The 17,250-nt window shown below is 35.1% G+C and overlaps 1 protein-coding gene across 1 annotated transcript; it reads left to right on the top strand.

The window, feature by feature from the left end:
* The first annotated feature begins 7,287 nt into the window (after nt 1-7,287).
* LOC132037317 (uncharacterized) lies at nt 7,288-16,996 on the top strand. Its single transcript, XM_059427812.1, has 13 exons — nt 7,288-7,854; nt 10,189-10,341; nt 10,419-10,631; nt 10,718-10,807; nt 11,010-11,126; nt 12,138-12,407; nt 13,543-13,699; nt 14,095-14,172; nt 14,759-14,859; nt 15,153-15,323; nt 15,813-15,887; nt 16,013-16,120; nt 16,446-16,996. The coding sequence occupies exons 1-13, from the start codon at nt 7,459-7,461 to the stop codon at nt 16,776-16,778; spliced, it is 2,262 nt and encodes a 753-aa protein (XP_059283795.1). The 5' UTR covers nt 7,288-7,458; the 3' UTR covers nt 16,779-16,996.
* The last annotated feature ends 254 nt before the right edge of the window (nt 16,997-17,250 follow it).

The raw sequence follows: 17,250 nt of genomic DNA, 5'->3' as shown, positions 1-17,250 counted from the left end.
TGCAAATTACTTTAACAAAAGAAACAACTTTCAAAAGATTATCTTAAAAGAAAGAGTTGGGAGTCGTTGAATCCACTTAGTGTATATATGACAATAAAACTTTTTTTTAGTAAATTCCACAAAACAGTAGAAATAGTTCCTAGACTTGATTTGTGTTATGAGGAATAAAGACCTCTTGCGATTAATCCTTAACAATAAACTTATTTGAAATAATCCCTCCGCAAGAATTAGAATTGAAAGAAATAAGATAGAGATCTCTCAAATCAATAAACTTATTTGACACTGTCCCTCCGTGAGAATTAGGACGGAAAGAAATAAGATAAAGATTTAAACCTAAGAACTAGCTTGAAATAACCCCTCCATGAGAATTAGGATTAAAAGAAGCAAGTTCAAAGATTTGGAATAATAGATGACTAAAAATTATTATTACATACATATTTTATGTGATTATTATAGTATATTAATTTCCCTCCTTGTTAGAAGTACAAATTAATATAACTATAATCATAACACAAAATATACTAAGTAATGATAATGATTAGTAGAACATATCATTCCAACACAAAGTATGACACTTAAATAATACCAAGATGAGGAATAACTAAAATAAGATAATATAACATTACACCAAGTTTCTTCAACTATCCCAACAAAAAGAGATTACTCCATTATGGAGTTAGAAAAAAGAAAATATGAATTTAAGAAGCTAGAAATATTGAAAGACTTGGAGAAATATTTTTACTACAAAGGAAAGAAAAGATAATAGAACAAGATTAACACTTTGTCTTCTAAATTATTGGATGATTTGTAAGAAAAGTGATGCTTCTATTTATAGAAGAATGTAGTGTCTCCCCTTACGAATGCATTCTTTGAAGTTGGTGTTCACATCCGTGACCTTACTTGACGGGTGAGAGTATGACAACTATAGTCGCACCCGTGAATTTTGCAACTCTTTTCTTGATGCCCACAGTTGACAGGTGTGAGTATGAAGCGGCGACACCCGTGAATTTCAACACTTGACGGCTGTGAGTATGAAGCGGTGTCACCCGTGGATTTCAACACTTGACGGGTGTGAGTATGAAGCGGTGACACCCGTGGATTTCGCAACTCTTTTCTTGATGCCCACAATTGACGGGTGTGAGTATGAAGCGGTGACACCTGTGGATTTTGCAACTTCTCCCAATGTTGTCTTTTGTAATTCCACATGTAAAACTCTACGGTTATGACTTGTGAATTCGTGGTTGCACCTATTGAATTCTTTCCTTACTTCTTTGACAATTTGTTTCTTCTATATTCTTCTCATAAAGATTTTTCTTCCGTAGAATTTGTCGAAAATATGCGAGAATAGGATATATTTATTCATGTTTTATTTAAAAACTTATTTTTATATACAAAATATCATGAATAATTTATATCCATCACTGGTGGTCGTAGCCATGCCAAAAGGGCTAGTGGCCGAGGTAGGCAGGGGCAGAGAGAATCGCGGTGGGCGAGGTGGAGGGCCAGTGGCCGGGTCACGCGAGGGGGGGGGGCCGTGGGGTCGTGGTCTAGTAGATGAGCCTGACCATACACCAGTTCCAGCTCTAGCCCAACAGCCTCTGTCTACTTTATTAGAGATCCCGTCAACTTCTTACCAGCCGTCGACTTCAGAGATCTCATCGACTTCTTACCGGCCGTCGATTTCTTACCGGCCATCGACTTCAGAGCATCCGTCGACACCTGTATATACGCCGAATTTATTTTCAGATCACATGTTCTGGCCATCGCCTGCACAGCTGTCAGTTCATCATCCACAAGGTGAGCGGCCAGCTCGTGATCTAGAGGGTGGCACGGAGCTGGAATTCGATTACTTATTCGAGGAGTTCGACATGTCTCCAGCTCCGGGGCCTGCTCAGACGACCGCTGGGGAGCCATCTCAGGAGCCCGTCGACACACAAGTTTTATTTTTTACAATAAAATAATGTGTTAAATTAATTATTTATATGTTATTTTATGTTTAGTTTAGCATAAAACTAAACTAAATTGTTTATATGTTATTTCAGGTTCATTCTTCTGCGCCTGTGGACTCGTCTCCTGCTCCGGCATCATCTACATCTCCGGCTCCGGGGCCCACTCAGGAGGCCGCTGAGGAGCTAGCTCATAAGCCCTCTAGCCAGCCATCTTAGGAGCCCATCGACACACAGGTATGATTTTTTACAATAAAATAATGTATTTATTAATTATTTATATGTAATACCATGTTTAGTTTAGATTTATAAATCTAAACTAAATTGTTTATTTGTTATTTCAGGTTCATTCTTCTGCGTCCGTGGACTTGTCTCCTGTTGAGATTGAGTCATCTCTTGAAACTCACATTTTGGCCACCGTCGTCTCCCATAGGAAGCATGTTTTGAACAAGCCCCTAGGAAGGGAACGCAGGATGATCACGCCATACAGCGTATACAGATTAAGAGGAAGAGGGGGGATGGAGATGATGGTGAGGGTGGTGGGGTTCGCCTTAGGCCTAAGGTTATTCTAAAGGCTCCCACATATGGGACCTAGGGGGATGGAGATTGTGTATTTGTAAATAAAATGTACTCCCTCCGTTTCAATTTATATGAACCCATTTGACTGAGCACGATATTTAAGAAAGAGTGAAGACTTTTGAAACTTGTGGTTAAAAATAAGTCTTGAATATTTGTGTGGCTGTAAATCATTTCATAAAGTGAATTTGTTTCCAAATTAGGAAAGAGGTCATTCATTTTGGCACGGACTAAAAAGGAAATAGGTTCACACAAATTGAAACAGAGGGAGTACATTTTATGTTAATACTATATTTTTTTTTTGGTATTATTATCTTAATGATAATTAGTTATGTTAGTTTTTATTGTCGTTTAATAGTAACTCGTGTGATGTCCTAAATTAATCAAAGCCCTACAAAATAAAACACTTAAACCTAAAGATAACAAGTTTCCAAACAAACAAAACTTACTTCGGGGCATTTTACAACCCCTAAAATGACGATCCAAACGTATAGGTATACTTGATGCGTTGAGCCTACATTATTGTTCCCAGAAAAAAGATATTAGGTTCTATATGTAATATTGATACTCCAGCGTTTTTAAACATGACTAATCTTTGGTCAAAGTACAGAAAAAAGTGAATTTCAAAACTATTTTTTTTGAATAAATGGCTGGCAGTTTTAGTAAACAGGTATTGCGCACTAAATTAGTGTGCAAAAGGCATTTACAATAAAACGTATATAACTTTTTGCTGGTAGAACCACTCTATTGTCGACTTCTAATAAACGTGATTGACCCAATTTCAAATCATCTTCTGGAATCGTATAACTGTCAAAAGTGAGTGACTGTTCATCAAAAGCCACTTCAGATAACCACGTCCATGCTAGGCAGCGTGTGGAATGGCCGAGAGCGGACTGAATTGAAAACCCTTTCTTCTGCCCTCGCCACTCCTTTCGCTGACCCTATCCACCTCCTTTGCGAAATACCAAAAAAAGAGATGAATTAGCGGATCATAGGGCTAAGTCGAAGCATGCCTGAACCATATTCGTCGGAGACTGAGTTAATATACAATCCTATCCCATCGTATTCACATATCAATGCATAAGTGGTCATATAATAGTTGCGTCCTTGCGCCTAAAGTCTCATGACCGAAGGTCTCCGGTGCGTGGTAGTAATATATACATATTTGCTCAGCACGTGACTGTGTACCCTGAAAATAGAAGCTGCATGTCTTCGCCCGCTCTCGGTTCATGGTGGAATCCATTGAATGCGTTGGTAAAGCACGGGATTACGGCCGAAAAGCGGAGGTTTCCGCTAGGCCCACCACCCTTTCCTATCCACTCTCCCCAAATCTCATAGTTGAACTAATCATATGAGCCGCCCCAAACTTGGAGCTGACATTTAAATCGGAAATTAACATCGAATCCCCAACAAACAAAGCAAAAACAACGGCTCCTACACACTAGAACGGACCACACAAAGAAGCTTGAGAGAAAAGGCATTGGAAAAACCAACGCTGAGCTTCTGTAGATAAGGACATTTGTAAAAGTTGAAAGTTATTAAACCAAAGATCACTCAGCTTATACCTTAATTATCATAAGTTTCTTGAGTGTTTTATATTGTTAAGAATAATTCACACATCGAAAGCTTATGGGAAATTTAGTGGTCATAAAGTTATAAATTTTAATATGTCTGTAATTATTACGGAAAAGTGTCAAAAATATTCCTAATGTATGAAAAATGACTCACAAATATCTTTCATCCATCTATTTGTCTAAAATTAACCTCAACCTATTTTTTTGGTTCAAGAACACCCTTCAAATTAACACCTTAAGCCTGTTGGTTTTTTCAAAATTAAAAAGCCACATTACTTATTATGATTGACCACATATATTATGTAATTTAAAAATAAATTCACCTACTTTTAAATTCAAACCCTGACCCGACCCATTTCTTTTCAAGTCGAAATTGATTAAGAATGACTTGTGGTACAAAGAACCGATAATAAATGAAATAAAATGACATTACTTGACACGAAGAATTGCGAAGTTCATTCGCTCAGGCACCTTAGATTTCATATACAAAAAAAGTTACTTTGCATGGTCTAGATTCGAACCTTTGGCCTATTAGAAGTTGACAAAACACCAATCAGCCAAAGTAAGCTTGTTAACTTCTACGACAATAAATATAAAGAAGTGCGCTTCCCTAAGTAGCATTGTGCTGTTTTTTTTTCTTTCTCGCTAATGAAATTGATTAAGAATGATTTTTGAAATTGAATAAATGATGAGTTTTAGTGATAGTTGTGTTGTATATAGAAAAAGAAGTATCTAGTGGTATTTAAATGAAGTTATTTTGAATATATTTCAAAAATAAATATTCATCAAGAAGAGTTATAATAATATACATAAGTCATGTTTTATTTATATTGTGTTCTTTTTTAAAAATATCGTTATATTATTTTATTTATTTGTTTCATTCTAAAATGATACTGCTTAAAAGAATATCCCACTGCATTCAAGATGTCACTTTCCTACATTAATTCTCAGTTAATGGTGATTGGTGACCTGAGCCTCAACTAGTTCATCTACATAATCAAGACATGAGTATGATTTTTTTTGACTTAGAAAATAGGAGTGGTAGAGATTGAAGGAAGCATAACTTTTACAAGTTGAGAGGTTGGAAGTTGTTGAACATTATTGACATATTCATAATCATTGCTTTACCTCGACCTGGTAATATGCATGCTTTCGTATTTGGACCCCGTAACATCATTATACTTTCCCAGTTAAGATATAATGCGCTTCCGACCTATTTCCGTCTCGCTAATTAACATAAGCTTGAAGACTTTGACATTTACACATATTAGTACTATAAAATTATCAACGGTACTTTAACAACTTTTGGTTTGTAAATGAACATCATCCCAATACGTACGGAACTTTATAAAGTTTATAATAGGGGTACTGAGTTTTACATCTCATGCAGCACAAAGTGTCACTAATCCTAGGCGTTCTGAGCCAATATTGTAGTCAATTACACACGAATATTTCTCTTGAATAAGCACAAAAAATTGAAAACTTCTATGAGACTATGACTAAGGAAAAAGGCAAAAAACTTTTTCATCAAATGCTCCACAAAACAACAAATCACAGGAAACTGAGTGCTTCCATATTTTGTCCTTTTTAGTCAAGTGATATTTATCTTTGCCTCAAAACTGAGTGCTCTACAAAATATTTTTCACCTTTTTAATCAAATTTGTGAATAAAGATTGTATATTATTGAACCTAAAAGGACAAAATATGGGAATACCTCATTTAAAATAGGATTTAAGGCTGGATCGTACATTATTGAAATTTTCTCACAAAAAAAAAAATCATGTTATTCTTAAATTTAATGAAATTAAATTCATACTTTTGGTAAATAATATTTTGTTACTAATTAATGTATCTAGTACTCTTTAAAAATTAAGCATGCAACTTCTTAGTAAAACAAAAATCAATTCAAGGTAATATTTATGTTATACATAGTATAAAGAATTTTAAATGTTTTCTTACCAAAACAAAAATACACATATAATCTAAATCATATTACAAGCATATTACTTTAATACATTATAGAGTACATCATTTGGTTAAATGAATTCCCTATTAAGTATGGGAAAAATATGTAAAGAAGAATAAGCCGACGCCCAACGGTAACCTGTAGGGTACTTGGGAAAAGAAACACGGTCTCACATGTAGGCCAAAGACATCTTTAATTCGCTACAACGGAACTCCAGCCTGGACCTTGGAGCCTTTTAACGGGCCGGCATTTGTTTATTATTTTGATCATTTATTTCGAAGAAATAGTCAATATGGTCCCTCATGTTTAAAGGTAGGTTCAAAATTATTTTTAAGTTGCATTGAAACAGTTTTGATCCTTTAATTTTGCCAAAGTTACACTTTTAGTAGGCGTTTGGCCATGAAAACCAAATATTTTTCACTTTCTTTGGAATTTTAAGTTGGAGTTAAAGATGGAATTGTATTTTGTTATAGTTTTTGCAAAGAATATTTGGTTGTTTGAATGTGTTGAAAGTGAAAAAAGTGAAAATAAGGTTTTAGTTGTTTTTCAAATTCCAAATACACCTTCAAGTTGTATTTGAAATTTTCATGGCCAAACACTGATCTTCAAATAAAGTGAAATAATTTTTCGGAAAAAAGTGAAAAATTCTCATGGCCAAACGGGTCCTTAGTCTCCGTCAAATATTTAACAATATACAAGAATAGTGAAAAAAAGATTTAATTATAGAGGGTGTTTAAAAGTAAGTGTTTAAAAGAACTTTTTATCTTTCGCAAACACTACAAAAAATGGAAAAAGAGTTAAGCCAAAAAATACTTAAAATAAGTCAATCCAAACACCCTCATAGTTCTGTCTGATCCTAAAATATGCAACATTAAAAACTACACTAGACACTAAATATATAAAAAAATAAAGAGAAAGTACACCTATGAAAGCTCCATCAAACTCTAAGAATAAATTAAAAATAGCAAAAATTACAAAAAATTATACAGCATAATACGTGTTTCCATTAAATCTAACAGACAATTACGTAAATATTTTAATAGAAACCTAGGTTGTTAACTTTTGACAAACTAGGATTAAAACTGTTCAATACATACTCAAGAGACTATTTTAAATTTATTCTCAAACATTAGGGATCAAATAAAAGGTGTAGTTAGACAACGAAAACGGCCCCACTTTTTATCATCGTCGTGCGTATAAAGCTGGGCAAAGTAAAGTTAAGTACAAAAAACTTCAAAGAATACGTTAGTTAACGCGCTTAGCTTTCTCCAATACAGTTCATTTACCAAAAATAGACATCATCCCTATCCTCAATCAACGGCCAGTCACCGTCGCAAAAAAACCCTTCTTCCGATCAAGTTTACCCCTACTCAAATCATACATTTAATTAATTAAAATGGCTGAAGAATTCTCAAAATCAGTTGAAAACGGTGTACATCTATCAAAACGTATTTATTTCGGTAAAGACAGAGCAGTAGCACCACCAAAACCAATAACATCAATGTATAAAACGGCGTCGTCATCATACTTACCGGAATCCGTTATGTGTTACGCTGTAATAAACGATCCAGGTATTGTTGATAACCCAGATATACCAAGTTATCAACCTCACGTGCATGGCAGGTGTGATCCACCTGCTTTGATTCCGTTACAAATGAACGGGATTTCAGTTGAAGCTGATTGTTATTTGGATCAAACGGCGTTTGTTACTGTTAAAGGAGAGTGGCGTGTACATTGTGTTATGGGTAGTCGCAGTTGTGATTGTCGTATTGCTGTTCCTATGGGTGAACAGGTAATTTAATTCAATTATGTTTTTTTTTTTTTTCTAATTTAATGTGTTGTTTGTTTTAATTTGAAGTATTTTTTATTTTTTTTGTCTGAGTTGTCCATAAAGTTTCTGTTTATGAGTTCTGTGATGCATATCAAGAGTCAATTTGACTAATTTTTGAAGCTGAATCGGATTAGAGTAGGTTAACTGAATATTTTAAAACTAATATTTACATATTAAAAAAAAAAAAAACTATACGAAAAAATAATATAAGTTGCGATTTTTCTCATGTCAACAGGTATAATTCAATAATTTTTTCCTTTTGTGAAAAGTTTGTTCTTTTTCTTTTAGTTTTCAGTACTTGTTGGTCTGAGTTACTCATAAGGGTTGTTTTGGTACGCTGGATAAGGTTGGATATTCTCGGATTACGTTTGGGATTTAATTTAATTTGGGTGAAGGCATAAATTTTGTACCTTCAACCAAACAAAGTACTATAAATTTAATACTACCAAACTTAGTCCTGGATATCCCACCTTATCCCATCAAATTTGGTACTCCCTCCGTTTCATTTGTTTGTCTTGATACAGAGTTGAAGGAATAAAAAGAGACATTTGAAGCTTGTGATCCTAAATTAAAGATGTGTTTAATGCTCTAAAACATCCTTTTGAGTCTTGTGGTTTTGAACTTGTCAGGTAGGATGTTTGAATTGTTAACTTACTAAATATAGAAAGAGGTACTCTTTTGGTACATACCAAAAAGGGGAAGTAAGACACTTGAATTGGGATGGAGAGAATGTTATTTGAATTGTGAACTTACTAAGTATAGAAAGAGACACTCTTTTTGGGACAGAGCAAAAAGGAAAGTAAGACACTTAAATTGGGACGGAGGGAGTATTATTTGAATTGTGAACTTACTAAATATAGAACAAGTCACTCTTTTTGGGACACAGCAATAAGGAAAGTAAGACACTTAAATTGGGACAATGGGAGTATTATTTTAGGATAAATTAGTTCAAGGATTATAATCCCAGGACTATAATCCCGGATAACTTAGTTTCTCTTTATGAGTTCTGTGATGCATGTAATGTCCTCTTTTGAAATTAATTAAGTAGAGATCTCATAACCAATCAAAAAAGAAAAAGAAAGGAATTAGAGATCACATAAAGCTCTTAGTTTTAGAGAAGTAAAAGATTCTCCCCCCCATTAGGTTATATATATGAACAATGTAAAGAATTTTTACGTTATTGGTGTAGTTTAATCTTTAATTTATAATAAGAGGTTTCTTGCTCGGTTCTAGCGGTAATCGGATCAGCTTTGCCATGAGAAGCTACTTGTAGGTTAAGATTATCTCAACTTGATGGTGTAAAAGGAAATTATAAACTGTTAGCGCACAATCTTAATCTCTTAGAAATGTTTTTTCACAATGTGATTTCTAATGTTACCCTCTAAAGATGCCAATGATCCTGATAACACAGTTCTTTTTTTTTTTTTTTAAATTTTTTTTTAGGAATACCTTTGGATTTTGTTATGTTTGTACTATAATTCTTTCTTCGCAAGGCAATGTAGCATGTCTAGTTGTAGGTATCTTCCCCATTCTGGTTCTCTATATTAACGGTTACAAAGAACGTGGTGTTTCTTCTTTCTTCTCCTGTGTTCTTTTTTTGGTTTAAGGAGATCTTTTCTGTCTTCTCGTCTTTTTGTTGCGAAATGAACATAATTTAGCTCGTTTGGTGCTTTTATGACGTGAACCAAAGAGGCGACACAAAATAATTGGAATTAAGGCTTTGCTATTTTTGTAACATTTACATTAGGCCCAGTCTCTACCTCTCAAGGTAGGGGTAAGGTCTGCGTACACTCTACCCTTTTTGTGGGATTTCACTGGGTTTGTTGTTGTTACGTTAGGCCTGGTGTTTGTCAGGTAGAAACTTGTACATTTGTTTAAGGGGTAAGTGTGAGATCAGAGTATCTAGTATTAGAGAGCCTCTAATTTGCCTTAATATTCAGGTTATTTGTATTGGAATGAAACGGACATGAGTAGAGCAGAATGGACATAGAGGATTTATATAGCCAACCCAACTAATTTGGGAAAGAGGGGTAGTTGATGATTGATTGGTGCTTTCATGACATGGGAGTTGTCAGCATAACAGAGATCTGATCAACTGTGTCTCATTGAATAAGTTGTCAGCATGACATCAATCTCAGCAGTTGTCTCATTAAAAGTTTTGCTTCTTATTCGTTATCAGAAAATATATATTTTGCTGCTTATGTTAGATTCTTCCTTGCTTCATGTTTTTTTGTTTCACAAAAGTGAAACATTGCTGATTGTTTGTTCTCAAGTGATAAATTATTTGGCTAACAGGGTTCAATTCTAGGTGTCGATGTTGAGTTACCCAGGAAATCTTACTGCACTAAATTAGTTACCATGGATGATGTAAGTGAAACAGAAACGGTAGCCAAAATTGAAGATGGATGCTTTCTGAAGCCCCACATATTTACCCTTACAATACCACAGGTAAATTTATCACAGTGTCCTATATAACCCACTCTCTTCTTCATTATTGTTCAATCTAATGATGTACTTACCTCTAGGTGGATGGTGGAACCAACATCTCCATCACAATTAGATGGTCTCAGAAGTTATTATATTGCAATGGCCAGCTAACGTTGGACGTACCCTTTAGTTTCCCAGACTTCGTCACTCCAGCTGGAAAGAAGATCTCTAAAAGAGAAAAGATACAGCTTAATGTTAACTCTGGTCCTGGAACAGAAGTTATGTGCAAGACCACTAGTCACCCTTTGAAGGTGTGGCCTGTTATATATTCCACTGATTTTTAGTTTTGTGGTTGATGAACAATTGTGACATCAGGTTATATTTGTTTTGTTGTTAGGAGCGACAACGTCAGGCCGGAAAGTTGGGCTTCTTTTATGAAGCTGATGTCCTAAATTGGTCAAGTAGTAACTTTGTTTTTTCTTACACGGTAGGTCTTACATGAATTTGTGTTGATCATATAATATAAAGCATAGTTCTAACTTCCTGGAAGGGAAGGTCAAACTATTAGCCACTAGGGTAACTATCTTGCTGTTTTTTAGCTCCAGCAATGTTAAATTGACATTTTCTATATATCTGTTCACAATTTGGGCTGCAAGAAACTCTTTCATCCATCACCACTCTGTTTTCAGGTTTCCTCGAGTCATACTCATGGCAGTGTATTTTTGCAATCACCTCCACTACTTGACAGTGACCAGAGAGAGATGTTTTGTTGCACTCTTTTTCCGGGAGACCAGCAGTGTAGGAAGGTTGGTATTCTTTTTCTTTTTCTTACGTTAACCTTTGCATTTAAAATTTGTTCTCCAAAAGTTTATTTTTTTGACAAATTTATAGGAGACCAATGGATATCTGTTAGTTATTCTTCTACATTCAGCATCTATTGAGTCCTATGATGTTCCATCCTCATGCCAGATTGCTAGTTGCTCTTCTACATTTAGCATCTATTGAGAGCCTGTTTGGATTGGCTTATTTTAGGTGCTTTTAAGCCAAGATAGATTTTAAGCACTTTTTTAGTGTTTGGGTAAAATAGAAAAGTGCTTTTAAGCATTTTTTTAATGCTTAAATAACAAAAATAAGCCAAAAGTCATAAGCACATCCAAACAGGCTCTGAGTCCTATGATGTTCCGTCCTCATGCCAGATTGCTAGTTGCTCTACTAGGTCAAAAGACGTAATTGATGTGCTAAAGGATAGGTTGATTGTGTGGTTCAGCTAAAAAATATTTGCAGTTATTGGTATATGATCATGCATATTCATGCCCAACTCACCTGCTTTGTCCGGAAGATTACTTGATTAGCATTCACTTTTTGGAGGTGGAAAAATAAGATACCACAGCAATGACATTTATTGTTTCCATATTTATTTGAGCTTATATATTATCTGTAGAAGAGAAATCATCAACCAATAGCATTTAAACAGGATCATGCATATTCATGTCCAACTCACCTGATTTTCCTAGAAGATTACTTGATTAGCATTTGCTTTTCGAAGGTGGTAAAATAAGATACAACAGCAATGCCATTTAGTATTTCCATATTTATTTGTATTTTTATATTATCTATGAAGGTATGATCAACCAATAACATGTAACAGGAAGTAGGTAATCTTGTACTTGCAGAATATTTTGACTTGTTTTTTCATTATTTGTTCTCAATGTCCCTCTTATTGCTTTGAAGGACTATTATAAATACGAAGTGTCAATGCTCTTCTTGTACTTAACTAAGGAAATTTTTTTTTCATTGTGACTTGAAATTTCTGATAGGTCTTCAGAAAGGAAGTGGTATTTGTTGTTGATATAAGTGGGAGCATGAAGGGAAAACCAATTGAGGATACCAAACAAGCGCTTTGTACAGCCTTGTCAAAGCTTGATTCTCAAGATCTGTTTAGTATAATAGCTTTCAACAGCGAAAAGTACCTTTTTTCATCATCGCTCGAGTTGGCAACCAAGAAGGCTATTGAAAACGCAACTCAATGGATTGGCACAAACTTTATTGCTGGTGGCGGCACAAATATTTTGAATCCATTGACTCAGGTCATACCCGATTTTTAAGATAACCGTTTCACGTTATATTATTTTTTTCATCTATTTTAGTTAGTTGCAAGCCATATTTTGTAACTTGTTAATCATCTCATCTATTGAGTTGGAGTAGATGATCTATCTGGGATAGTATCAAGCTTCTACGTTTGGTGAAAAACATGAAGAATGAAAAGAAAATGTAACAGTGGTCTGCTCGGTATTCGTATAAACTGCTTCCATATGAGCAGAATATCAAGGTTATAACGAACAGAACCACCGAGGGTTCTTCTTTTGCATTAATAACGGTTGCTATAAACAATGAAATGCAACTGAAATGCTTATTGTGTTCCGAACTTTTACATGGACTAGGACATTGAGTTTTATATATATATATATATATATGTATATATATATATATATATATATATATATATATATATATATATATATATATATATATATATATATATATATATATATATATATATATATATATAGATAGATACCTAACTTTTATCTATGGTTATAAAATGATTTAAGGATGAATTGTTGGTTTGCATGGTTGCTAATAGTTGCTTCATGTGCATCTGTGACTGCATCTAGCTAGACACTAGGCTAGGCTGCAATTTACGTGACGTTCTATTCAAACTATGATCGACAAAAACGTTTGGGTGTCAGCCAGTATTTCTCATCTGATAAACTAGAAAAAATTGGGACACTATTTTTAGATATTCACAATCGATCATCTCTTCTCGATGCGTGAGATTCTATTTAATGACACTGGTTTCGTCCCAAGAATATTTTTAGGACAGTAAGAACCTAGTTGTTAGTTGAATATCATTTGCTTTGAGCATTTTGGAAAAGAGAAACTAATATCCTTTTTTCATCAATATATAATGGGAAAAAAATATATGGTCAATCTCTAACAAGAAGCATTATTTACACTTATTGTAACCTTATTTGCTAGTTGGCTGGATTTCCTGGGAGTCTGTGGCATATTGGACTGACAGGGAGATATACATTCATCTTCATCGCTTACTGTTCCTAGAATGTTGAGATCATGATATTGAAGTTCTACTGAATACATAGCACTTTATCATACCTGTATATTTCTGACAAATCTAAGACAACACTTTAACCTTTATCTCAGGCCATGGAGATGTTTTCCTATACCAAGCAACACATTCCTATTATTTTCCTGGTCACTGATGGAGCTGTTGAAGACGAAAGACACATCTGTGATGTTCTGAAGAGTCATCTGATGCAAAACAAAATGATATGCCCGCGGCTTTACACGTTTGGGATAGGTATGTATTCGGAAGAAGCATTGCCACCTCCAAAGCTCCCCCACCCACCCCCTGCCCATAAGAAAGTATTTTGGTAGAGGAGATGCATGAATCTCGGATTTTAACCTGACTAATCTTTGCTCAAAATCTTGCTAATCTACGTACTGGTTTTCATTTCGTCACATTTTCTGTATGCGTCCAATCTCGGTAAGAACTTGTTTTTGTAGGTTGTGTGAATGTTTTGAGGAAGTAACCAAACTTTTGGCAATGCATCCCATTGGACACCTAAATCATGATGGTCTTAGATTTGGGGAGTTTACATCTTTTAGTTTTTACCGTTCTAGGGATCTGAATTGAATCATTTGTTCTTTGCAGTTATGCTTTTTAATAACAAATTCTAACTTGACTAATTTCAGGATTGTTCTGCAACCATTACTTTCTCCGCATGCTTGCGATTATGAGTCGTGGCCACTATAATGCTGCTTATGATGTTGGTAAGTTTAGTGATTCTGCAGCATTTTTTTAAAAATCTTTTCCCCATATATAAGCTCTTACAACAAGATTGAAGATAGCACTATAATTATTATCCTTCGATTCAAGGATTAAAATAGTTCGATATCCTTCAGGATAAATTACTTTTTGATCTGGACATGGTCCCTTCTCTTTATATACTCCACTTAGTGTCAAATAATTTTGTATGCACAATTGTGACAACTGACTAGTTGAACTAAGACATTGGGATGAAGATAATATGGTAAGAAATTGGGATGAAGCTAATATGGTAACTTATCCCGAAACAAGGATGACATGCACTCCTTATCTCAGTCCCACTAATAGTGATTTGTCCTGAGAATAATAGTGCCAGTTCCTATTTGTGTGACCATGACAACAATGCAAGTTTCCAGGACAGAGGTTTCAAAGAAGGTTCAGCAACTTGTTTCTGTTTTTTCTTGGGGGGCTGATATAGTCAATACTATACTTGATATAGTGTTACATATGTTTTCTGCATTTTTTCGTGACTAATTGTATGCAGTTGTTGATTTTAGTTGCCTTCTCATTATGTTTGGTGGTCTTGTACAGATTCCATTGAAGTTCATATGGAGCAGCTGTTCTCCAGGGCATCATCCATCATTCTTGCGAATATTGCCTTTGAGAACCTTGATGGTCTTGAAGAATTTGAGGTGCGCAAGTGAGGGAGGATATTTGTTCTTTTATTGATAATTCTTGGATGGATCACAATTATTATAGTGCAAACATGTAACTAATAACAAATCTAATCAGTTACAAGATTCCTACATTGTTTTACAATAGAGGTCCTACGAATATATTTCTGAAGAATTGGATACAACTACCTACATATAATATGGATAGAACTTTAGTATGATCTGCATGTTTTATTAATACATAAGTTTCATGCTGTTTCTCCTATATTAATTCATGCTTCCTAAGGAAACTACCCTTAAATTTGCTATAGGTGTTTCCCAGTCCAGTTCCAGACCTTTCATCCGAAGGTCCATTAGTGTTGTCAGGCAGATACCGAGGAGTATTCCCCGAGATGCTTAAAGCTAAAGGAGTCCTTGCAGACTTGAGTAACTTCTCCCTGGATCTGAAAGCTGTACAGGCAAAGGACATACCTCTTGATAAGGTAACATAACTGTCTTATATAATAAGGGAATCACAAACAGGATAACTTTTACCTCTTGTGAATCTGCATATTTCCTCCCAAGAGAAGAGCAAGTACAACGAAAGAATCATCTAAGTGTTACTTTAGTAGCTGTGCTGGCCTTATATGCCTGGTGGGCATTCATGAACCTTTGCACGTTTGTCGAAGGCTGTGGAGAACTTGGTGAAGGTGATCACGGTCTGAGTGTGTGTATTCAGCTGTGAGATTTCTAGAGCTTCAACGACTACCATGTCTTGTGCTGAGTTCTTTGGTTACATATACATCAATGCCTTTTTAACGGGCCTTTAGGAGTTTTTAACAGTCCAACCATATATTTCCTTAATTTGGCTGCTGATTTTTTTCTTTCTGGCTTTTCTGCTGCCTACTGAATTACTTTATCCATTAGTAAGAGAGAGAATATTAGATTTAAAAGATACATTGATTCAATTGCTTTCTATGTTAAATGTGCAGGTGTTGGCGAGGCATCAGGTTGAACTACTTACTGCTCAGGCCTGGTTGACTGAAAATAAGGACCTTGAAAAGAAGGTTGCCACCACCTCCTATATTACATTGGAATGCCTAGTTGGATTTTTACGATCTGATGATCTTTGCCTGTGTATTCTTGACTTCATTTTTTTTTAGAGTTTTTACCATCCTTCTCCTACTTGCAGATAGCACAAACAAGTATACAAAATGCCATCATTTCTGAGTATACACGCATGATATGGATAGAGACCGAAAGAGGCAAAGTAGTCACTGAATCAACCTCCAAGCGGAAGGTAGGGACTTACTGATCAAAAACAATTTAGTGTTTATGCTAAGATCTGGCAGTTCTGAGTAGTCAATTATAAGCAGATTATACTTGAAAGACTAGTTGAAATAGCTATTTTCTAATTTTATTTGGTTCGTTTAAAACGTCTTTTTACTGGAATCATGAGTTGTGCTATATGCCGTGTAGCAATGAAGTTGCCACAATAGGCATAAGAATATAAAATAGTCTCTGTGATTTGAAAGATCAAGCATAAGAATATAAAATAGTCTCTGTGATTTGAAAGATCAAGCACCCCATTGCATTTTTTCTTTAACCAAAGTTTAATGAAGCAGGTCTCCACTGCTTCTAAGAAGATTGAAGAGCCTCAAGTGCAGAAAAAGATATTGCTACAGAATCTTGGGGTTGGTTTTGGTGACTACAGTGCGACGGCTGAAAATATTCCTCCTGGAATCGCCGAGATAAAACCTGAAACAGCAGAGATTCTAGCGAAGGCAGCATCTAATTGCTGCGGAAAGATGTGTGACATATGCTGTTGCATGTGCTGTGTTCGGACGTGTTCAAAGATGAACGATCAGTGTGCAATCGTGATGACACAGTTCCTGGGTGCCATGGCATGCTTAGGTTGCTTTGCTTGCTGTGAATTATGCTGTGCTGGAAGTGATTGATGAGAGTAATTGTATAGCTTCCCTGCAATCTTGTTGTATATTGTGTCAAATATACTATTTTACATTTTCATGAGCAATCTGTTAGTGTCTTATGGTTCTTGTGAATAGTATGTATCTATTTATCTACCTAAGTAATTGGACAGAAGTTTTACCAATTGCTTAACTGTAATGATGTAGAACTAGACATGATCAACTGAAATAAACAGGAACTTATAATGGGATGCTGTAGAAACCAATTTCTGCTAGTGTATAACTGGAAAAGAAAATCCTACACCCCGGAGATGGTTCTCCCCAACGCTCAAAATTGTGATCGAGATTCTAGAATGCAATTATCGCCGGATTCTACGCTATTTCAATGTTAGTGACAGCGAGAAATAAGCTTACTCTCAAATTTTACATCCGTTGATGGTTTTAAAAAATATTTACAGAATTATAGTGTGTTTGGCCAAGTGTTTTGAAGGTTAACAGTATT

The sequence above is a fragment of the Lycium ferocissimum genome, chromosome 11 (genome assembly GCF_029784015.1).
Source record: "Lycium ferocissimum isolate CSIRO_LF1 chromosome 11, AGI_CSIRO_Lferr_CH_V1, whole genome shotgun sequence".
Lineage (NCBI taxonomy): Eukaryota > Viridiplantae > Streptophyta > Magnoliopsida > Solanales > Solanaceae > Lycium > Lycium ferocissimum.
The sequence above is the reverse complement of the archived record's forward strand: the minus strand, read 5'-3'. Positions and strand labels throughout refer to the sequence as shown.

Coding starts and splice junctions, on each gene's coding strand:
- LOC132037317 (XM_059427812.1), top strand. CDS start 7,459: ATGGCTGAAGAATTCTCAAAATCAGTTGAAAACGGTGTACATCTATCA. Junction 7,855..10,188: donor CTGTTCCTATGGGTGAACAG/GTAATTTAATTC, acceptor TTTGGCTAACAG/GGTTCAATTCTAGGTGTCGA. Junction 14,860..15,152: donor ATGGTCTTGAAGAATTTGAG/GTGCGCAAGTGA, acceptor AATTTGCTATAG/GTGTTTCCCAGTCCAGTTCC.